This window comes from Fusarium musae, chromosome 4, assembly GCF_019915245.1.
Source record: "Fusarium musae strain F31 chromosome 4, whole genome shotgun sequence".
NCBI lineage: Eukaryota > Fungi > Ascomycota > Sordariomycetes > Hypocreales > Nectriaceae > Fusarium > Fusarium musae.
The window spans coordinates 2,335,904-2,358,950 of NC_058390.1; the positions used below are offsets into that span (position 1 = coordinate 2,335,904).

A 23,047-nucleotide genomic window follows, 5' to 3' on the forward strand; every position below is an offset into this window, starting at 1 on the left:
CCAGTAGAAACACTGACCGCTCCCCAAATGATACACGGGGACCTCAACGGCGCCTGACACCATAGAGCTACAGTACCTTATAGGGAGCAAGGAAACTTGCCCAGGACTTTATAAGTGAATGCTAGGTTAAACACAGTAAAGGGCCCCCAAGCTTGAGCTAGAGTTGCGTAGATCTTTTTATCGCCTAAGATAGAGGTCCTAAGTTTTCTAACTCCCCCTAGAGCCATTAACCCATTCAATGTTGCTAGGTGCGAAGTCTCAGAGTTGGGTTTCATGGTGACGATACTCTGTAGGTATACCACTAATTACGCACCCCATATTTCCGCGGATTCGTTCCTAGCTTGGGCCGTACGCCGGGTCGGTATTTCGCAACATTATCGCTTCTGGAAGGCTAGAAGGCATGTCGAACCCCCAGACCACCCTGACCGCATCCGTGTTTCTTCAGAACTCGATGTCTTCATTTCCTTAGGCGGTTGCCAAGCTCGGCCCCGGCTGCTGGGACGCCTCAAACCACGGAGTATATGTGTGTATGTTTTGGTCTGCTTATCCGGCCACAGCTGTACTCACACAACAGTAATAGCAAAACCTCGCCAGGCTGGTAAGGATTTTCAGTTCGACCCAGGAAGGCGAATCGTTGCCGTGAAGAGGCTCTCACTTACAAGTACAGCCGTAGAAAAGCATGATAGGTCTTTCGTAAAAGTGCTCTCCTTCAAGTCTACGCACCAATGGCCTATGACCTCATCACACTACTCACGCAAGCGGTTGTCGCGCTGGGATGAAATCCCGGTGATAGCGAGGTGTCCCGGCCACAAGTCGGCAGCTAGGGCGCGAAACCTTGCAAGCATAGCCGTTTTATCCCTCGTCCCCGGGACTTCCAGCCGGGATTTCAATCGAACTCCGGGTCTGGAATTCTGACCTCTAAATTCAACAAGTACCAGCTGACAATCCTGCCTGTGAATAAACCACATCGGACATGGAAAAGAGAACTGATGAGATGCCCATCGAGAGAGTTTCGAGGCTTGCCGTGGCACCTATTCGTATGCTTTCAGTGGTCAGCCATGGGATACTGTATCGACTCTCCACTTTCCACGCTAAGCCGGCAGCCCAGGGCTCTCTCATGATGCTGGTAGACCCATGCCATGCAGCAGCAAACACATGCTGTGTTATTCAGAGTCATTAGAAGTCAACAGGATGAGACTTTGTTTCAGGGTGGCGACAAATGTTAATCGTGGGCCCTGGTGCTAACAAACTCTTTCATCTCAAAGTCTTCTCCGATACGTTGATTATTGGATGACCGTCGCTCGCAAGTTCGTAGATTGCACCGGAAACAAAGGATGCATGCTTCTTCCCGGCATTGAAACTGGGTCGATAAGGCTTGATTTCAGACTCGGTTGCTGGATCCTTGCATGTCAGGTCAAGCAAAGCTTTAGCTTGCACAGTGTCGCATGCAATTGTGGAGATTCGGGGAAAAGATGTGGGGAGCTGGTTTTGGAGGATCTTCCCTTCGGATGGAACCTAGCAGGCCCAGGTAACAAGGTGAAAATGAGAGTGAATGAGAAGTCCTTGTAGAGCGGCGGCGTGGCCGAGGCCGCCATCCGTTCGGAGACTGCTAAGAGAATATTTCTCGCGATATGATCACCAGAAGCAATAAAGCCTGAAGCACATTCTAAGGGCAACAGACGCATATTTGGAAGCTTGACGATGGCTCATGCAATAGGTATTATGAAAGACAATAGCCTGCGCTAAGCTTTTGCGCATTTGTTTGATTGGTCCCTCAAGAGCTGCCGAGACACAGGTGTTGATCAAGTTGGCAAGGCCTCGCCTCCCATAACTCATGTAATTAAACAGAGGCTGCAAATAAGAAAAACAACAATGTAGAAGCGCAAGCCGATACTTTACGAGAACCGACCAGGAACTGGCACGAGGCTGGATACTGGATATGTCGTCATTTCGCCGTTCGGAGACTTCGCGCAATCTCTTGTGCATGATATCCATCGTCCTACCAGAGATGGGCTTGCTGTGGTAGATGGAGTCGGTACCCGTTTAAATCGATTCCGTTGCAGCCGAAGGGACGGGCTTGACAGCCTTCCATGGGCTTGCCTGCCTACCTATATTGGAGAAGTAAATTCGCGCAAGTTCTTGCTGGAAAAGCAGCACTGTGCCGTGTGTAGATTGTGATATCAAGGACCTCGAGCTTTGCTTGTTGCAGGCATTTTGGCTTCCTCCCTCGTGGGCCGTGGAACCCATTAATGGATGGATGCAAGTGGTATAGGTAATAGGTAGAGAGCCTCGACCCCACATGGGCGATTGACAATCTCACCGCACCGTTTCTTCAGTTGCCGTGTTCCGAGTTGCGCATTGGTCAAGGCGAGCTGTTTACTTGTTGGTGTGTTCCAGCAATACTTCCTTCTCTTTTCCCGCGGCAATGTTGAGCAGTATGTATGTACAGACTCATCGTGTATCTCCGCTCGTACCTTGCACCGGGACTAGCGTCGCTGTATGGGCGGCCCGTTCGTGGAGAGCGGAATTGACCAAGCATTGAGTGATACGAGTATCGGGTCTTTGTAATCTGGTGACATGGAGGCTACCTCGGAATGAGGTATGTATGGGTTGCGTCGATTCAGATTAAAAGTCAATTGAGTGAGCGATTATTGATTGTTATGAATGATAGGTAGCCATTCATCAATTGGATTTCAGAGCTGTAACAAAGAAAGAGGCGCTTGGAATACCCCTCGTTGTAAGTTGGGGAGTTGCTACTTCAGCTCCGTGACCTGGCCCTTGCCATTGTCGTCTACACTTGCGTCGTCATAGGTGAACCTACTTACCTCACCTTTTCTCTCCATCAGCGAAGCTTCCCATAGACAGATTGAAATATCTCGTCTTTCATCTGCTAATCTTCTCTTGTCTACCCCAGCATCGTCCTAGGCACAACCGATACTCCTTTTCGCACTTCAAAAACTCCCTTCTTTCGGCCACTCAGACACTCCCATATCAGCAAATTCCAATCGATCTACATCCTTGCCAGTGACAATTGCTCTGTTTTTGTTTTGTTCCTAGCAGACAAAGCCTGCCGTTTTTGTAAGTCCCACCTTTTGTACATAACGCAGCCCCAGTCTGGTTTTCACCCCCCCTGGTCTCTGGATTGGAGTATTACTGGTATCATCACCACCTCCATGGATTTCCACCTCATCCGGGCCACTCGGGGGTGCGCCAAATCCTGTACTTGGACTTTGGTAGCGTTGTACAGTGCACAAAAAGCCTCAGAGTCTCGAGATAGGACAGGTACCTGATGGGCATCACCTGGCGCCTCCTCAAAGCCTGGCTTCCGTCGCACCACACCTCACTGCTCTCCCCCGATGAAGATGCTCACCCCCCTGGGGGCTTGTATCCACTAACACCATGGACCCAAGCAACCACTGAAAGAGACCCTGCTCGCTCGCCTTGACCTCTCTTAGCTGGTGTTGCCCGGGATCTGGACCCATTTTACGTACAGAATCCCTTTCCCTCGTTTGGGACAAAGTCTGATTTCTCGCGGGTCGTGACGCTGCTTTCCCCACTTTTCACAGCTCTTGGGTGACTTTTGGTGTCAGATAGCTGATCAACAAAACCACAGAAGAGCCCGCCTTCGCGACCAGATTCATTTGCTGCTTCTTCATCACCCTTCACGATCGCAAAGGTAGGTCAATTCCTTACTCACAGTCACGCTGCTCTACTTTCGCTCTTCTCGTCCGCCTCCGGGCCCATTGTACGCTCGATAGTCAAGCCAATTCTTGTGTAATGGCCGTCTACTCAGTCCTGGAGTCATGCACGTCGTCGCAATCCTAGCGCAAATGCCGGCGTCAGTGTCATCAGTGACATTTGCCAAGAATTCCATCAGAACATCTCCTGGATGAATCGCTCTGGACTCGCTCTTATGCAGCTCAATTGAACAACATCGCCGCCATCACCCTTTTGAATTGGTGCGACATTGTCGCTCAGTGGAAGAGGACGAGAAATTGCGAAATCGTGGGCTGTCTTGTCTGCCTATGGCCACTTTATCGCGGCGCGGAGCCAAGGAAAACTCGGTTGCTAACATGTCTTCCTTAGCAATCTCTCCACTCCAGACACAATGGCCGCCATCAAGTCTCTCATGACCCGCGACGAGGTCGTCCACCAGCTTGTCAAGCGTAAAAACTGGGCCGCCAGGGAGCCTGGTGTTATTGTCGTCTTCTGCATTGTTGGTGTTGGTATGTCATGTCTTTACCTACGATGTCTGATAACAATGCTAAATTTCTCGATAGTCGCTATTGGCCTTTTCAGCCTCTTCCTCTACAGGAAGGCCCTTGCTCGCAAGGCCAACAAGGCCTCTACCGTCTAAGTCGTTTGATGCGGATGAGGCCGACGTTAAGGAGAGTGGAGCGTGACCTGAGGCATAGTCATGAGCGTCTTTGGACTATGAGCCTCAGGTAGACGTGGTGTTACGACGAGGTGCCTTCTGCGACACATCGGGTGACCGACTGTGACCCCGTATTCCAGTTAACTATTGCCGGTTACGTCCCTCACCATTCCTCGCTTGTCAACTGGCAACGCAATCTGTTACGGATAGCAGAGTTGACTGGCAAAACTTTTGTACATACCTACATACCACCGGATCACGTGGGACAAATGTGCTGGAGGGCGGGTTCTCGTCGAGTGTTCGCTGCTAGGTGGCTGTATTCTATCTTCTAATGCTACTGATACCTACTCGTTTGAAGCAATCAACAATAATCATCTACTCGAAATCTAGTTCCACAAACAAACTCCAGCCTCGTGAAATCCTTAGTCTGAATTGACGCCTACTCATTTCATGTCTGTTATGACAGTTACTTGTACATGTTTATCCCATCTCTTAGATATCAGGAATGCGTGCCGTAGAATACTCATGCATGCCATGATGCAGACCAGAGGATGCCGTATCAATAACCTTCTTTAGCTAGCATGTCTGCTATGTCAAGATAGAACGCAATAGCATTGAAATTCTTCTTGATCCCCACCCACTCCCGGACTGTCCAGCCCACACGATTGGACCAGTTTATCAGATCCAAGTGGCTTACTCCAAGGAGCGTGCCTTTGTATGTGCCCCAGTGACTGCTCTCCACACTGACAAGTCCATCGTTGGGTCCCTCGGCCTGTGTCATGACGGCGTGCGGGTGCCGAAATGGACTCAGCAGCGCCGGCCGCTCCACTGCCGCTCCGTACGAAAAGTACCGCACGTCTGGTTGATCCGGCGTGCTCGGATTGAACTCTTCAGCCATGTAGCGTCTCGTCAACTGCGAGAACGCTGCTGTACCGAGACCAGCTTTTTCCAATGTCTGATAAAGTTGAGGCAAGTAATGGTGCAGTGGTGAGACTTCTTCATCAAGGAGGTAGTCTGCAAATGCGCTTCCTCGGTGCGGCGTTGCAACGGTAACCACAGCCGCAACGCGGACTGGGAGCGGAGCGAGGTGCGAAAGCATATATCGGGCATCAAGACCACCCATGCTGTGTGCGACAATTGTGACGGCTTCGGGCATTGGAGCGTGGGCTTCAAGGGCGGAGCGGAGAGCAGTAGCGCGATCGGCAATAGAGGATGATGGAGGCACACTAGGCGTCAGGACGGTGGCGCCTTGCGCAGTGAGGGCATCGCGAATGCCATGCCAGTATTCGACAGCTGGAAAGTATGGAGAGAGACGGAGTTCAGCGAAGCCAAAGAGGCCGTGGGCGAGGACGATGGGATACTTTGGAGTCTCTATCGCCAAAAGTATTAGCAAGACAACCTCACACAGTGGGATTAGATGCGGTACCGTATTTTTCTCTTATTATCGCATAGTCGTCAGATATTTCCCGGCCCAGGGCCTTTATCCTCGGATCATGCTCACGTGCAAGGTAAGTGCTGCAAGCGAAGCTTCGATGGCATTGCGCGCCATACAGTTGCCGAGATAGGGGTAAAGCAGGCGCGCTGCGCCATATTACCGATCTGTTCATGGATTGTTGAGTCGCATGGGCGCAATGTGATAGAAGTGTTGGTGTAGAGACCCAGTACCTAAGTCAACTGGAACGAATGTCGTGAACCGGTGACGTCACGGCGCGAATACATGTGATATTTATTTTGTACCTAGGTATATGGGTGGAATAGTTGCGTTTGCGCTCCGCGTTCTTCGAAAAATGTAAGATGAGTAACTCTTTGTCTTGGGATTAGTGACTTATAGTTTAAATGTTACTGTAAATATTCTGCAATATTATAAAAAGCCTTCATAATATATAATCTCTGGGGTCCAGGTCTTACCTCTATCTGGTATATTCAATGTCGCTGGATATTAGGGGTTTCCCCTTTTTGCCTCCAGTGCTTGGTGAAATGACAGCCTGTCGGCAGATGAAAACTGCGATCACACTATTCTTAAATCCATATCGTTCATCAAAGACGCTGCTTACCTGCTGCAGGTGTATGGAAATGATGTTGCCTTTACTGCAACTGATTCTTTAAAGTCAAAGGAAATGTTTCGTAATTTGAGCTGGAAATGTTGTGATTAGGTAGGTATTCGGTATCTATGCCTCTATTACTAACAATGCCATTCTAGATCCACGATAACCTCAAACTATGTATGACAATAAGGTGGTACTGAAGTTACATCCAAGCCTGGGTCTGGGATGTATATGTTCCAGTACTTAACCAAGAACTCCTCTTAAAACAGCACATGAAAGGCACTATGAAAGTACGAACTCAACAACCCGTCGTTATTACAATCAAATGAAGAATCAATGGCACCAGGATCGAGCCAGTATCGGAATGAACCCCTCACTCCCTTTCTCAGTCCTATCAAAATCCTCAACACCCAGAATTATCGTTATCATCAGCGCATTAAAGCATTTATCCAGACAAGTCATGCTTTGGATCCTTTCAAGTCTTTTCAGGAGGTAACTGGCTTGGCGCATTCTCGTTCGTGACACCGCTGTAGGCTGGCCGTGCCTGCATGCCGTCGAAGGGACCAGCCAGGTTTTCCGCGATGGCTTCGTCATAGCTGGGCGGAGCATCGTCATATGGAGGTGCCTCTTGACCCGGAGCTAGTTGTGGTGGATACAGGGGATCATGAGTTGGCTGAGGAGAAACCTGGTTCGGAGTTTGAGAAGGCCGTTGCTGTTGAGCTGACACTGGGGCCGAGGAGACTGAGTTTTGCCTGGGTGGCAGACGGGGCGGGACGCTATTCGTGAAGGTTGCACGCCCTGGCCGCGTTGATCTTGCGGATTCGACGAGTTCAGGAGGCGGTGTAATACCAGAATAAACCTCGACTTGCGCAAAGTGTAGCGGTAGGAGGATGACCGGGGGACTCTTGTTGGTGATGCCCTTTTTTGGCTTACCCCAGGCTAGACCAAGCTTCAACTCGAGCTCGTACCTTCTAGAAAGATTACAAGTGACGAATGAGGGTGCCACAGTGTTGGGAAGAGGCAAATTCTTCCATACATGGTCTGGAATCACCAACTCACTCCCAGCTTCGTCAGCAGGCCCTGTAGTCAACGGGATGTTGATGTTAGGATTTGACACAACAACCCATCGGTTGATCTTCTGGTTCTGAAGCTCGAGCGCGCGGACATCGGTACGGCCTATAAGCTCCATCTGGAACGATACTAGATAGACTTGCTCTGGATTGTTGTTGAGCTTTTTGGCGATAAGCCGTAGGGGAACAGGCTTGTTGCAAGTCAAGACGCTTGGGTGAGGAAGGCGTGCTGAAATCTCGATTGCTGGAGCTGGTGCAATATCTGCAGATGGCTCCGGAGTAGAGGCTGACTTTGAATCTGTGCCGCTTCCAAAATTGAAGAGAGAGGACCGCTTCTTCTCTGCCTGAGGGGTCATTGGCCGAAATGTGAAGGGGCGACGAGCAAAAGCCTCCTGGGTTGTCGGCTTCGGCCGGGGCGGTTCAATAGGGAGGAACTTCAGACCGATCTGATACCGCCAGTTTTCCTTGAGCAATCCTGGTCTCTGGATTGTCACCTTGATGTAGTATCGAATTTCTGCCTCCATAGGATATCCTGTTAATGATGGAGGTAGTGTGCGGGTGACATGGCGAAGGTAGAGTTGCTTGCTACCATCCATGACCCTAACACCACCAATGCCAAACATTCCTCCGCCCCCAAAACCACCAACGTTGGCCATGCCGCCGATTTTCGACATAGCCATTGGGTCGCTGCATGCGTTATTGATGGGAAGCTTGAACTTGAAAGGAAACTCGTGCTCGCCTGCTTGCAGGGGGTATGCACCGTAAGGGTTAGAAGAGCTCGCGTAATAGTCATCCGGAAAAACTTGTTGTAGTTTGTATAAGATTTTATGGTTCTCAGCTGCGGTGCTGCCAGGAGGCCGTTGAGGGCTAGGTTGTAGCCTGGCCATGTTCTGTGGATCAAAAGCATTCGGAGCCTGTAGAGCTGTTCCAGATTCCCCTTCAAGCTTGACAACAATGCTTCCGATCTGCTCGGCGCGGTTGAGACCCAGGATGATTCGGCCCTGCACCAAGTCGAGGTTGGTATAGAACTCAGGCTGGTTGTCCAGCGCTATTCGAATAGACATGATGGGCGAACGTCAGGAAAAGACTGACAATGAGAGAATGAGAGGGCCCCTGTGTGACGTGAGCGCTGGATCTGAGATTGGCTCGGACCTAACAGTCCAATAATGTTTGTCGTGAGCTGGAGTGAGTTGAGCGTGATATAGATACTAAGCTAGAGATCTCCACGAGACTCTTGGTTTGAAGGAGCGTTTCACAATTTGGCGTATCCTCTCGAATAGCTCCACGATCTGTCAGTCTTGCATTCTCTGCATGAAGGCAACTTGATCGATTCTCATTGACTCTTTGACTCTTTCTTAGACGGTTTGCACGGGAAACCTGGGTTTACTTAGTTGGAAGTACGTCACCAAGGCTACTCAGCCTGAGCCAAGCCCCGCGATAGGCCTCACCGCACCTGACATGAAGGAGGGGTGGCTGTGGCTAATTAATTACTGATAATGTGGCGCATGTGGCTTGGATGCTCGGGTGCTTTGGTGCCGCTTCTCCGACAAGCTTTTTGTTATACCTTAGGTAGGTTACCTAGGCAGGTAGGTGCTCCATACTCCGTACAAATCTGGCAACTCGAGATTGTGGCCCTTCAACCCAATTCACGGAGGGCAAGGCAATCTACCAAAAGTCCCTCAAGCAGGGGTACAACTCGTCTCGTCTACCCAAGCTTTTCACGCGGTCACATCTCTGCTGTGCCGTGATGAGTTATAAGATGTTTGGTGGACAAGGTTCGAAGATCAATTCTCTGGAGATTGGAAATGCTGGTATCATTGACAGGGCAGGGAGGGCAGAGAAGGGCAAGGCCCAAGCCAAGCACGAGGTGCTTTGCAATGCAGATAGATGCACAGGACGCATGAAAAGTGTTGGTGATGACAACTATTCATGAGCGTCACCTGCTTGATCCAGCCTCGAAGCCTGTCGCAATCTCCACTATAACGTCCAACAAGATATCAACCAACACAGTTCTTTGACACATCCATCACATATCAACGACACGGAGGTGGATACAGACCGCAATTGGCACGATACTTTTGTCGGCATTGAGTCTGTCAGGGCAGGGAAACCCGCGATCGACACCTCATAGCACTCACAGACCCTCTACCGAGGTGTTTCAACGCCCACAATTTGGCATGAGATATGTGCTGCATCTCGAACCAACCGCATATCCAGGGTCCCCTCTGTCGACTTGGTGTTTGTCGTTCGAGTTCTCCCGAGGTCGACGAGGTAGGTTTCCTTTTGAGTCAGGATCGGCATTGTTCATGCCGCGCTTCGCAACGCCAATTTGCGAGCCCTGTACAGAGTACGGAGTATGATGTGTCCCGGAACCACTCCGCGCTTCTGCAGCACCGCGAAGCTCTGGATCATGACATGGCTCATCCACTTCCGAGTCACATACGTCGAGGTGCTTGCGACTTATGGTAACTCCCGATCACCACTCGCGTTAGAAGAGCTCGCGGAATGGCACCATGCGGGCCGCTTGCCGCCCAAAGACCATCAACGCCCCATTTCGCGCTCGTCGACCAACCATGACAAAGCCTGGCCGCTTTCGTGGCCTTGTACCGCTCGCCCGCTGCGTCTGTGCCGTGCGGGCTGCCGCGGTTTCCCCGCCTTTATCCCTTCGTGATTGGCGCAGTTAGCCCGCCCCCCATCTTAGCCAGCGCAACGACAATGGAACAAGATTTGTCTCTTGCAGGCAGAGATTGCTATGTACATGCATATTTGTGATCCTGGGCTATACAACCCTGTCAGGCAGGCTCCGGATAAGTTACACCTCTTCTGTCCATGTCATGTTTTGAGTTGCATAGCCATTACTGCGCAGTCGTCCTAGTCATGTCAACCCATCACAAACCTTGCAAAACCACTTTACGGATGCCATCCTGGCTTATGATTGCAAGGATCCAACAACCAACAACCACATGCTCTTTGATGCTTCATGCCGTTGATGCCCTTCCTATTCACTCTGGCACTTTGCAAGGACTGGATACCATGTAACTTTGTGCTCCTCAACGTCGATCATGACCAAGCTTGATTGGTCGTGTTGGCTCTTACATCAATTATGGTTCGAGCTTAAGGCAGTTGTTCTTGTTCGCTATTGGGCCGCCCAAAGTGCCGTTTAGTAAAGGCTGAATACCCGTCTCACCCGTTGAGACCTTGTCTAGCTTGTCTTTACTGTTGCACTGCATCATGGCCCTCCCAACAGTGATCCCCCTCTCCTCTCTGCAGCGCCCCATGAGTACAGAGCCTCAGATGCAGGGCTCCGCCCAGACCAGGCAGATGGCAGATAGTAGAGTTCTGATCAGTCTGTCTATATGTATGGGGGCCAAGCCATCCCGTCTTATTCTCCGAGTCCCCCTTTGCTTTTGACTTGGCTGTCAGCCTGCCATGATAATTTGCCAGCCTTTGTTGGTTGACACCCGACGATGGCAGGCGATTGTGGAACGACCTGTCCGGCCGCTGATGGCTTCTACTCATATAGCCCCAGTGTAGGGGGCAACGCTGTGTTGCTTGTTGTCTTTGCTCTCCTTGCTCTCGCCGCCATCTACTTTGGTATCCGGTCCAAGACCTACCTCTTCTCCCTCGCACTCACCACCGGACTTTTTCTCGAAGTACTAGGATTTGTTGGCCGTATTCTGCTTCACTCGAAGCGAGATAGCCAGAGCCACTTCTTCCTCTTCTTATTTGGAACAGTCTTGGGGCCATCGCTGATTAGTGTTGCCATCTTTATAATCCTTCCTCACATCCTCGGCATCTATGGAGAGCCACTTTGTCCTTTTAGGCCACTTGTAGCTGGCCTTATCTTTTGGGGACTCGCTACAGTCACTGTGTTGTTCGAGCTTATCGGCATCGTCTTTACGGCATATGAATCCAATGGAGTCACAGTATGTTATCTCAACGATAGAAGCAAATCATTATCATAATACTGACTTGAGCAGCGGAAACAAGGAGCAGCCATCACAGCTACAGGCTTGGCCATTCAAGCTTTGTCCTTGATAGCATGCACCGGGCTACACTTCTGGTTCACCCTCAGCTTGAGCACTCGTCGAGGAACCCTTGACGCCCGGCACTCACAGGTTTACTCTTCTTCTCGATTTAAGAAGTTTCTCCTAGGTACGTTCTTGTCCTGCGGAATAACTCTCCTAGGCTAACACCGCCTTCAGCAATGGAGATGGCATCTGCTCTCTTGATTGTTTACTCCTTCTATCGGCTTGTCGAGTTTGCAGATGGTGTTTCGGGGGATGTCTTTCAGAACGAGGCTGCTTTCATGGTTGTTGGAGGACTTCTCCCCTTCTTAGCCGCAGCCCTCTTGACAGCCATCCACCCAGGCAATGCCTTTGCTGATGCCTGGGCCCCTACATCACCTCGCGGGATCAAACGTCAGAGTCGACCGACCCCTGTACAATCTCCCACCCCTAGTGGCCATCCAGTCCACCATTTATATGACCCCGACATCCGCAAGCAGATCTCACCGACGTCACCAAAACACCGGAACTCAGCTGGACCACCTGAGCTTCCACAGGGATCCATGGGCCTGCCTGCGCATCCGAAGCCGGTGACAAGGCCCCCGAGTCTTCGGGACCCTGATGCCCCGCGTAAGGGGCCACCTGCACCGCTGAATCTGGCTGCTGTGCGTGCATCACGAAATAGTTGCAGGGCAGAACAGAGGGGTCATGCACCAAAGGATATGGTTCCCGATGGAGAACTGTGGTAACTAGGTTGGCGGGGAAGTCGATTACAACCATGAGGTACTACCTGTTGTTATACTGGAAAGTTGGGTGCGGTTTCAGGGAGCGCTGCTGGCTGGCTTACTCGCTGTGATATGATATATGATATGGCTATCTACAGGCCATGGTAGGAATAGGCAGCCTGTGGGATATTTTATTCATTTTGGGTGCTGAAAGGTGTTGGAATTTGTGTTTCTCAGGCTGAGGACATTGGGGGGTTTCAAGATGTTGGATTCCAATTGTTGCTTGTATGGGTGGCGATTCTGAATTATATATTAGGTTTATATATATATGCGTCCACTCAGGCACCTGCCTCTGCGTCGCATCTAGGTTAATGTGAATTTATCAAGGAACGAGTTCCTGTGCCAGACAATGCCAAGAAGGTAACTACCAGGTGCACTGCAGTATATTCGATGTTGCGATAAGATGCCAGGACTTTGACAATTGACCAGTCTCAATGAGAACAGGTTAGTATATGCTAGACTCGGTTAAGATTGTTATTCTTAACTGAGGGAACTCAAGCTCTAGCGGCCTAGGTCCATGTACAACTCGTCTGGCTAAATCAACCATCTTTTTTACATTAAAGCTAATACATACTTCCCTGTTATGGTTCCACAGTCTCTGTCAAATGCCTGGACTCCCAGGCAATATCCGACAAGCTCCGGAAGCTTGTGAACGTGTTTCAAGGGCTGTTGCGGGCGCAAAAGATGTTTTCAACGAAACTTTGTATCATGTTGTAGTACATACATACAAGGGTCGCAAGTGGCTACTTGATACTACATATTGGTTGGTTATCCTTGCAGCATTCATGCAACGAGAAACTGCCACCAACTCTAATCTCGGAGCTGTGCAGATCGTTCAGCATAACATGATTGTCAAGGTCGAAACCTAGAGTGTTAAGATGGTCTGTCAATACCTAGTGGTACAGTTGACTGGAATGCAGGGCCAGGCACAGAGGCATGCGTGTGCCGAGTTAGCGCCTCGCCAGGAACGGGAGGGCAAGACAAGGTCGACCGGATCAACCAGATTTGACGCTATCGGAAATATATCTGACCCCATTCGTGACTTCAATCGATCTATTGGATTGAAGCCGAGTCGATGTTGCGAGATCGCCACTGGCTTCACATTACATAGAGAAAGCAGCGAAGAAATAGCAGGAAACAGCTAGGTCCCAAGAGTTTGGTATCTTGTCTCTCGTACTCCTTGGTCGTTGTAGAGTCGGGTTCCTAGTGGTCCAGCCTCTCTCAACTACCTATGTTGGAGTGCTTTTAGGAGTCGAGATGAGGGGTCTGATGAAGGCTGGCATGAGTTCTCAAAATAAGCTGCCAGCTCTATACCAATACTATTCCTATCCCTCCAAGTTTAGAGCATATACTACCGAAAGAGGGCCCCCCGTGCAACGTGGCCACGGGTTTCGCTCAAGATGTCTCATGATCAAGAAGACAAGATCAACAGCGCTTAGCCAGGTCCGGCCAAGAGAAACTCCCACCAACGTTTGGCTCTCGATGGACGACAATGTGGCTTTATAGACCTCTGCCCTATGCCCAAGGATGTCCAAAACTGTCTAGAAGCCTACGCCATGGCTCGTCATCTCCCTTTAAAGAACGGGATTACCCCCATAGACCACGATTCCTTCCTTCTCCAACACACGCTGCACTTCTAAATGCTCAGGCACCTATGTCAGAAACTGAGTGACTCTTCATATCTATCACCAATGTCTTGCTCATTTGCACGGATATCGGATATCATCAATCGCAAGCTGGGTAGAAGCCGTTCTTCCGAGTACAACGACGACGACGAGAAGACGCGGGCTATATCCATCACCACTACTATCACCATCACGACGACGGCGACTGATTCGACTGGGTAGGATGGTGGTCCTGGAAAGGGCCTCTTTTGAGCCCAGGCACGGCAATGGCCAATCTGTTTTCGACCTCAACGTCGCCCTGATGGTCATCACTAATATCTTGATGATTCTGCGATTATATGCTCGTGGCAATATGGCCAAGAATCTTGGATGGGATGATGGGTTAGCTGTTGTAGCCTGGGTAATTACTCCTTGTAACATCCCATCAAAACCAGAGTACACTAACATATGACTAGGGCCTTGTCATGAGCTTTTCTTGTATAGAAATCGTCCTCTTGACCAAGGGTGTTGGATATCACGTACAGGATGTGCCGAGAGAGACGTTGCTCCAGCTTTTGTCAGTATGTACCTAAGCATCGAATTCTACAAGTATACTCCAGACATTGACTGTTCATTGCTGCAGCTATTTCCTGTTGACAAGTTAGTTTTCATCTTGGCTGGTGGATTTGTCAGGCTATCAATCCTTGCTTGTCTTCCTCGCATCAACAGAGAGAGTAAGACAATCACCCACTTACAAGTTCCTATTACTGATCTGAGCCTACAGGGTCTTTCATGACATACGTCTATGGAGTCTTTGTGACAACCGTAATCACTGCTGTGACTTCATTCTTGTTTGTCCTTTTGTCCTGTAGCCCGATATCGTATGTTGATTCCTTTCTCACCCTCGTAAGACGCTCGGGGACTGAGTTTAATAGAGACGTATTCGACGCCGCAAAACCAGACAGACAATGCGTTTCGAAATATAGCCTGTCTCGTATGAGATGGGCTCACTCGATTATGTCGACTATTCTCAACATCGTGATACTCAGCCTCTGTATATGGGTTTCAGCGTCAACCAACAAGACACGAGCTCAAGTCATCAAGATTATGCTGATGCTTCTGCTGGGACTGTTTGCCGTTGCTTCAACAATCACCAGGCTCATTATTCTGCTTACAACCAACATGAATGTAGACATGTCAGTCAACCACTGCGGTGTATTAAGAATGAGAACTAACATATACTACAGAACTTACAACAGCCTTCGAGTAGCACCATTCTTCCCCCTAGAGATCAACTCAGGTCTCTGGTGCAGTTGTCTCCCTGCTTTCCAGCCCCTTTTCGAGTGGACCAACAACCAGTACTATAATCATTACAACATGAGGAAATTATCTCGAAGCAGCGCCCAAGAGCCTCTGAATGATTTTTGGCACAGAGACTACATGACTGCAAACACTCACATCTCAATCCACGGGCAGCCAAGAGATTTAAGAGGGAAGAGGAAGGCATCGGATGCTGAATCAGCCACTGGATTCTCAATGCTGGAGAATGAAAGAGGCATCAAGTTAACTACTGAGTTTTCGGTGCACGTGGAAGACAGGGTGTATACTGGAGAAGGGTCAGAAGACATAGTATCGAGGACACCAGCGTGGAACGCATTCTGAGAGACATTGTCTGGTATTGCTAGTGCAAGTTATACTACCATATCTCAATAATCTTGTGATATTGGAGTCAAAAGAAAAAAAGAAGAAAAGAAAAAAGGCGAAATGGTCATTGAGGCAGTATTGGGACATTGTATGGACCTCAGCATCCTCATTGATATTGAAAAAGAGATTTATGCATAAACGTGATTAAATAATATATTGTTCAACAAATGATTGAGGTTTGCCGACGAAAAGTTCTATCTTTGAAAACCAAATCTTTCGGTCAATCCAGAACAAGTACGAGAAATTAAGCACGACTTTGCTGTGGTCCTTTGTTTCGCATTGGCAGCTCTAATAAGCGATGAACAAAGGGCTCGATTCGAGTACCTAAGTTAGGTTTGTACAACCATCACAGAATATCAGCGTCAAGAGTCTAGGGGGTAGGCGATTGCAGTTCAAAAGGGTCTATATTGTCATAATAGTCACTGGTTCAAGACAGAAGCTGTCGATAAACTTGGGACGGACACAGGACGTCAAAATGATCGATGAAAAGTGCCTTAGAAAAGACTAAGTTACTTGGCCTACTGATGGGGGAAATATGGAATAGAAATGGGCGTGATACTAAGCATTGAATGTTCACCAAAATCAACTCTCCATGAAGTTGTTTTGCAGCAAAGAAGTCTGTACATGTCCCAAAGAAGGAACATGCTCACCAAACGAAGACGTTCCCAAGAACGCGATACAGCAATTAACCGGCCTTGCCTACTCTCAAGTCCCTGTTCGAAGAGAACACTCATCTTGAGGGCCACTGCACGGACACTCTTGATGGACAAAGCCTGTTCAGCTCCAAAGGACCGTTTTCCACCGGGATTATTAAAGCCTCCGAGACCCTCAGGGATTGCCCATGCCATAACTAGAGACTCATTCTCAGACAATATTCTGTCGATTCTTCTGGAACCAGATTCCAAATCTCAAGATGATGCAAGATAACAAATCGGAGACTGGGCAAGAGGTCCAAGAGACAGGACAAACAGTGCATCACCACCAACAACCATCTCTCAAAGGCACTGGCTCGGGATCTCCTCGTAGCCAGAACGAGCCTTTCTTCGATGATTCCCCCACGTCAACTAAGCCAACCAGGACTCAAGTGGCTCGGGAGACCATAGAAACATACAACAGTTACAGAGATAAGCGCAAGACAAAGGATCTCAACTGGTGGGGAAGCAAGCAGCATGAAGCCGAGAGGGGCAATCCTGATCGTGATTTTCAGTTCGCACGGAACATGCCAGTATCAAACGACGACATCAAGAGTGCGCAACAAGCGTATAACGCTGGAATAACTGACCCTGCTACAGGTAGACCCAACCTGCTAGGCCGTCACTTGCGACCTACAACACCTCCGATGGAGAAAGCCGAGAAGCAGATCAAAGGCCTGGAGGAACAAGGGGTTAATGTAACTCCTGGTCTGAGAGAGGAAGTGGCTCATCATTATACCTCCAACAACGGACTCCATGCAGCTCTCTTGATCTGGTGCAGGAACAAGAAGGATGTCCCTGTTCAGTATGTTAACGAGTACATCAAGAGCATGTCTCGACTGAAGCTCGAAATGGCCACGCAGCAGCGTGACGTTACCGAGAAGCTAGGACAAGCCATCAAAGAGTGTGAGGCAAGGGAGTCTCGCTGTCAGAAGCTGCAAGCTGAAAACTGCAAGCTCAAAATGGAGATACAAAGGCTCAAACAGGAGAAAGAGAAGACAGATATACAAGCGAGCCCTCTAGTAGCTACACAAGATATTCGCCAACTGGCTTTGTATACTGACATGACAGCAGTGGGCCAGGCAGAAGAGAAAAGGGCGCACCTTGAGGATTCCTCAATGCAATACAACAAACAATCTATCCCGCCTCCATCTACCGTACACCTGCCTAGTACCCCATTAACCTCCGCCAGAGATACCTCTGAGTCTAATCAGAGCCCACCCGTAACACCTGTAGCCAAGGAAAGTTTGGAGAAGAAGCCCTGGTCAGCAGAAGCGGCAAAGTCCAATGCCACTCAGGATGATGCTTGCAGAAACAGGGTCAAGGAACTGGAGTTACAACTTCAAAACCTCAAAGAGGAGCTTCGGGCCAGTAACGGCGGTACGAGAGCCCAGGGAAAACCCAACTACACCACGGTTGATAGCTTAGTCAATGCAGTTCGGAACGAGTATCAAGGAATCTATGACCAAGAAGAAGCACCGAACCTCGTGGACCGAATCAACTATCTAAATTTGGTCTGCTTCTTCCGAACTCGTAACTATCTTCAACTTGCTCTACGAGAGGGCGATCATATATTGGCAAAGATTCTCCTGAATGACGCTGACAAATGGGTCAAGTCATGCAAAGAGTTTCTCCGAACGATGGATCCAGAGGTCAATCTACAAGTCGAAGGTTCTATGCTAATCCTACATGGTATGCGTCAAGTCTTAACGACCAAAGACCAGAGCGTGCTGGTCGAAGGGGTCAAATACGTCAAGCATGGACGTAATGAACTCAGTAAGCTCCCAAAGAGTGACTCTTTTGCGCAGCTTGTCCAACTTGCAGATTCTATCCTCCATGCGACCAAGTACGATGAGAAAGAGAATAGTCTTGGTATCAAAGGACTTCCGTTCAATCCCTTCAGAAGAAAGAACAAGAGCCAATACACCAAAATTCAGGGGACTATCAAGGACGGTCCGGCCATGAAGGCAGAGTCTTTACGTCTCACGGGCGTCCACTCTCCTTTATCTCCCCAGAAATTTAGAAAGGACAGGTGAGGTGATGGCTTTGATCAGGGCGAGTATTCCACTAAGGAGAAACATTTCAGTTTGAGCATTGTGATTTTTTGTTGACAGAGTTGTCTACAGAGTATTGGCAAATCTTCAGACTTGTCGTATGTGTTTCAGTAGTTTCTCTCCGATTCTTTTATCTATACCCTTATTCTCTGTAGGCTTTTATAACTTGGTATAGTCTATTCTTCTAAAGCAATGCCGAAGCTGCTATCTGTTTACTACCGGAGTGATTCGTCGTCCTTTATATATAAATGATATATCTCTATTTCTCTACTATCAGAACTACGGAGCACTGTAGCCCCCATCGATAACAAAGTTGGCACCAGTGGCGTATGTGGAAGCGTCTGATGCTAGGAACAGATAAGCACCTTGGAGCTCATGAGGCTCGCCCTCACGGCTGTGTTCTTGTCAGCAAACCGACTGTATAGAGATAGAGAAATCATACCCAAGAGGAATCTTGTCTTTCCAAATGTCTTTTGTCTCTTGTGGCACAAAGTTAGAGATCTCAGTAATGATATAACCGGGAGAGATGGCGTTGGCACGAGCATATCGAGCCCACTCAACAGCCAGACTCTTGATGAGGTGAATGACACCAGCCTTGGCGGCATTATAAGCAGCCTGGAGTTGAGGAGTGTTTACGATGCTTCCACTCATGGACGCCGTGGCAATGAAACTACCAGACGTGTAGTTTGTCAAAGGTTGGCCGTCAATATCAGTCCCCTCGACCTTTTGGCGACGCCAGTGTTTGGCTGCAGCTTTGGCACAGAAGTAGGTACCGTCCAGGTTGGTCTGTACAACGTCACGGTAGTGATCAAGAGGGCCGTCGACCATGGGACCTTTCGTCCAAGGAATGCCGGCATTGGCCACGAAGATATCCAACCGACCGTTAAGGTCCTTGACTGACTGGTCGACAGCCTTCTCAACAGCTTCTGCATCTCTCATATCGACCTGATAGACATTGACTGGACAAGTTTCGTTAAAAGTTGGATTTTTGGGTGGAAATTGCAAATGCTCTACCTGAGACGTTGTATTTCTCGGAGATTTCTTTAGCACGCTCTTCAGCTTTGCTGCTGGTACGGTACCAGATTGCAATGTTGGCACCGACTTCAGCGTAGGCCTCGGCGATAGAGAGGCCGATGCCAGCGGCAGCACCGGTAATGATGGCAGTCTTGCCCTGAAGAGAGAAACGCTTCAGAATGGAGCCTCCATCAACCACGCGATTGTTATCATGGACGAAGTTGCCTCCATTGAGGGGGTTGAGATCAGACATGTTGAGTGCTGCTTCTCCAACAGATAAAGCATACAAAGTGATGGGGGAAAACAGTAGAGAGACCGTGTCTCAAAAGATATGATGGTGAAGATTGTAACATATGAGCTTTTATACAATCCAAGGAATAGCAATTGCTGGCCACATCCCCTCACCTTGTTCCGCGCCCCGGAACCCTTCCAAGACCCTCTGTTTATTATCAACAGTCAATGGTATCAACGACTCACGGCCCTCCGATACCAAGATGCTCTCCCTAGTTGGGACATTCCGAAGTCTTTGACAGGACAATTCCTTGTTGTTCCGTCTCCATCGTGAACTATTCGGAGTTACCCAAACGAGACGAGTGAGAGCGCAACAAACTAGCGGTCGAAGGAATATTTGACGACTAAAGCCGTCGGTTGTATAAAAGAAGAAAGGCTCGATGGAGACATTCTCGGCTGTCCGTCAATGAGACCATTGATTCCAGGATATTGAGTCTCTGATTGGCCAGGACCCTTGCTTTAGGGATTGTGGGAAGAAGTCCCTAGGGCCAACTGGGCCACTTCATAAGGTTCACCATCAGCAGCATCCTCCACTGTAAAGTAGGTAGTGGAGGAACTTCGGGATACGTAAGGTATACCCAGCATGGACCTGGAGCACTCCTCAGTTATTACCCCTCACAGGTCCCCGCATACTTACCCGTAAGGTAGGTAGCTAGGGTAGGTAGACCCCCGATTCTTGTCGACTCCTGTCTTGAAATTCTTCAAATGTGAAGGGAAGTGGCTTCCAAATGGAAGGTGCAATTAAATCCATGAACATGATAAGTCAATATAGGTCTATGTCTTGCATCCATGGAAAGAGCTTTCCCATGCATTCTTATGGCATCGATTGACAGTATCGCACTTGCCTGTATGTTTAGCGGGATAGGTTATCTATGTCATGTGCCCCCCACCATCATGATGCAGACGATTCAATGGAAGGCAACTTCGTGGGGTTCTCAACCATCCCTCCAAAACCCATCGCCACAATAATTAGAACTTTTGAGCATCATTCACTTTTGGAATTTGATTTTATATCAAAGCACACACCGGCTTATGTAAACTCTCATTGAATTCGTCCTCAGTGAGCTATTCCTCAAACAATTGGCATACACAACCTACTCATCTTTCATCTATCATGGCGAATGCAGCAGCTTCCTCTAGCTCTCATCGTCCATATGATTCAAAGCTTGGAATAGTCACAGGCGGCTCTCGAGGTTGGTATATCACCAACCACTTCCAACTTACAAGGTCGCTGACTCGGCTAAGGCATTGGTGCAGCCGTTGCTGCGAGACTCGCCGCTAAAGGATGCAATCTTCTCCTTGTTTACACTTCCAACTCGTCCACAGAAATAGCCAGAAATCTTTGCAACGAGCTATCAGCTCAACACAGCATTCAATGCCTTGCAGTACAAGCCGATTTGGGCGAGCCATCCGAAGCTTCTCCCAAAATCATTAAGGCTGCACGCTGCCTTCATGATTTATATAACCCGAACAAGCCTTTCCAAATCGATATACTAATCAACAATGCCGGTGTCTCGTCTAACCAGCATATGAATGATGAAAGACATGGAAAGATCCAAGAGGCCGAGTTTCACCGCGTCTATAATGTCAATGTCTTGGCCCCTCTCCTCTTGACCCAGGCTGTCGCCCCGCATCTTCCCACAAACCGCGCGGGCCGCATTGTCAATGTTTCCAGTGTATCTTCGTCTATCGGGTATCAGGGCCAGTCTGTTTACGCTGGGAGTAAAGCGGCCTTGGAAGCAATGACACGGACCTGGAGTCGTGAGCTGGCTACTCGTGCTACGGTCAATGCTGTCAACCCCGGGCCTGCTTGGGGGGATATGTACGCAGCCGCTGGACAGACTTTCTGGAACATAAACCAGCCTTATGTTGACGCAGCCCCATTGGCGCAGTACAACGGGGAACCGGAGGTTTTGGCTATGGCTGGGACTGATGCTGAACGCTTTGATCGAACTGTACGTGAGAACATGGGTAATCGAAGGCCCGGGTTTACGACCGAAATCGCCGGTACAATTGATATGCTCTGTTCAGAAGAGAGTGGGTGGACAACGGGAAGTGTAATTTGCGCGAACGGAGGCATGAAAATGTCAATCGCGTAGAAGTTTTCCCGCACACTTTCGTCACACGTCAGCAAAGACATAGATGAACGGACCGATCCAGAACTTCGATGGTTGTCACATCCGAGCGGGTTCCCGCTTCATCACCAAAGAGCAACCCGGGTATCTAGCCATTGTGATTGCTCATACTGGCAAATTATAGCATGAGCTTTCACAAGGCAAGTTCAGCCGGTTTAAGAACAACCGCTGGTCGGGTGGAAAAGGACCAGACACACAGTCGATCATCGATTTGCGTCTTTTCATGTGGTTAGACGTATGTCGCTCTTGTCGAAGTGACAATGAAGAATATATATCAGAAAACGACCCCCTGTATGAGACTGCCTTCATAGCTTGTCGCCTTATGCTTGCCCAGGGACATAACTGTGACTGCGATACTACAAGCATAATCGTGATCATGCTGTTGGCGTCCGGGGGCAGAGCCAACTAATCAGCCACTCGTTCTAAGCAATACATATATGTTTTGGAGGTGCGACGGCTTCTGGCAGGAATGAAACGGTAGCGCATCGTAAAAGGGGGTGAAAGCCCTGCCATAGCTGTGTGCAACCATCTACAGCATAAATGATGCCGAGTACTTTGCAAAGAGCCGCCTCGAGATTGTTGGCAACCTCATGTAGCGGGATCAAGCATGTTTGTTTCACACTCAATGTTGTGCGACAACGTTTAACAGATTCGACATATCTGTCAGCTTGACAAAGCATGCTTGTATCACACGATGCCGTCGCATCTGAGGTAGAAGCCGACGATACACAGGGATTGCTTTGAGATCGAGGTATACGCCTGGTTGAAGTGCTGGTCGAGGGCATTCAAGCGACCAAAAATGACACAAGGGAGGTTCTTACTAGTGGAACAAGAAGTTTCGGGGCACATCTCAAGAGAATTTCTCGTCATCTTGATAATATCGTTGGAAGCGACACTCCGCCAGACGCTTCGTCCGATCCTTACTACTCCTTTTGAGGTTCCAGTGACAAGCCTGTCAAGGTCTGAGGCTTCGTTTTACTTCATTTCCAGAGCAAACTCAAGACAGGATGCTGACTCTATCCTGCGATATCAGCTTGCGAACTTCAGGAAGTACCTGAAAAGTTTCATTTTATTTCGTCCCCACGCAAAACGATTCCTTAGAGTCATGAAAAAGAATAATATATAAGCAAGTCTGAAACACCTCAAGTCATACAACACAAATGCGGGTTGTGTATGCGTATACTCAGGGACGGAAAGTTGGTTATCCCTGCAGATTATATTACTTGTTTGTAATGGGTGAAGCATTTGGAAGTGGCCAAGCTATGTGCAAA

The 23,047-nt window shown here is 49.0% G+C and overlaps 7 protein-coding genes across 7 annotated transcripts; 4 read left to right on the top strand and 3 right to left on the bottom strand.

Moving 5' to 3' along the window:
- Positions 1 to 4,108: 4,108 nt before the first annotated feature.
- On the top strand, positions 4,109 to 4,357 carry J7337_005655 (uncharacterized protein; the record flags this gene model as incomplete). The annotated part of the gene is made up of 2 exons (XM_044823330.1): positions 4,109 to 4,226; positions 4,281 to 4,357. 2 exons carry the CDS (start codon positions 4,109 to 4,111, stop codon positions 4,355 to 4,357), a joined length of 195 nt encoding a protein of 64 aa, XP_044681821.1.
- Positions 4,358 to 4,934: 577 nt separating this feature from the next.
- On the bottom strand, positions 4,935 to 5,982 carry J7337_005656 (uncharacterized protein; the record flags this gene model as incomplete). The annotated part of the gene is made up of 2 exons (XM_044823331.1): positions 4,935 to 5,746; positions 5,877 to 5,982. 2 exons carry the CDS (start codon positions 5,980 to 5,982, stop codon positions 4,935 to 4,937), a joined length of 918 nt encoding a protein of 305 aa, XP_044681822.1.
- Positions 5,983 to 6,895: 913 nt separating this feature from the next.
- On the bottom strand, positions 6,896 to 8,554 carry J7337_005657 (uncharacterized protein; the record flags this gene model as incomplete). Its single annotated transcript, XM_044823332.1, has 1 exon — positions 6,896 to 8,554. The coding sequence occupies one exon, from the start codon at positions 8,552 to 8,554 to the stop codon at positions 6,896 to 6,898; it is 1,659 nt and encodes a 552-aa protein (XP_044681823.1).
- A 2,403-nt stretch (positions 8,555 to 10,957) lies between these two features.
- J7337_005658 (uncharacterized protein) lies at positions 10,958 to 12,246 on the top strand (the record flags this gene model as incomplete). Its single annotated transcript, XM_044823333.1, has 3 exons — positions 10,958 to 11,416; positions 11,471 to 11,645; positions 11,696 to 12,246. The coding sequence occupies 3 exons, from the start codon at positions 10,958 to 10,960 to the stop codon at positions 12,244 to 12,246; spliced, it is 1,185 nt and encodes a 394-aa protein (XP_044681824.1).
- Positions 12,247 to 16,503: 4,257 nt separating this feature from the next.
- Positions 16,504 to 18,318, top strand: J7337_005659 (uncharacterized protein; the record flags this gene model as incomplete). Its single annotated transcript, XM_044823334.1, has 1 exon — positions 16,504 to 18,318. One exon carries the CDS (start codon positions 16,504 to 16,506, stop codon positions 18,316 to 18,318), a length of 1,815 nt encoding a protein of 604 aa, XP_044681825.1.
- A 297-nt stretch (positions 18,319 to 18,615) lies between these two features.
- On the bottom strand, positions 18,616 to 19,603 carry J7337_005660 (uncharacterized protein; the record flags this gene model as incomplete). The annotated part of the gene is made up of 3 exons (XM_044823335.1): positions 18,616 to 18,730; positions 18,779 to 19,295; positions 19,351 to 19,603. The coding sequence occupies 3 exons, from the start codon at positions 19,601 to 19,603 to the stop codon at positions 18,616 to 18,618; spliced, it is 885 nt and encodes a 294-aa protein (XP_044681826.1).
- A 1,567-nt stretch (positions 19,604 to 21,170) lies between these two features.
- LXR4 (L-xylo-3-hexulose reductase) lies at positions 21,171 to 21,740 on the top strand (the record flags this gene model as incomplete). Its single annotated transcript, XM_044823336.1, has 1 exon — positions 21,171 to 21,740. One exon carries the CDS (start codon positions 21,171 to 21,173, stop codon positions 21,738 to 21,740), a length of 570 nt encoding a protein of 189 aa, XP_044681827.1.
- Between the last annotated feature and the right edge of the window lie 1,307 nt (positions 21,741 to 23,047).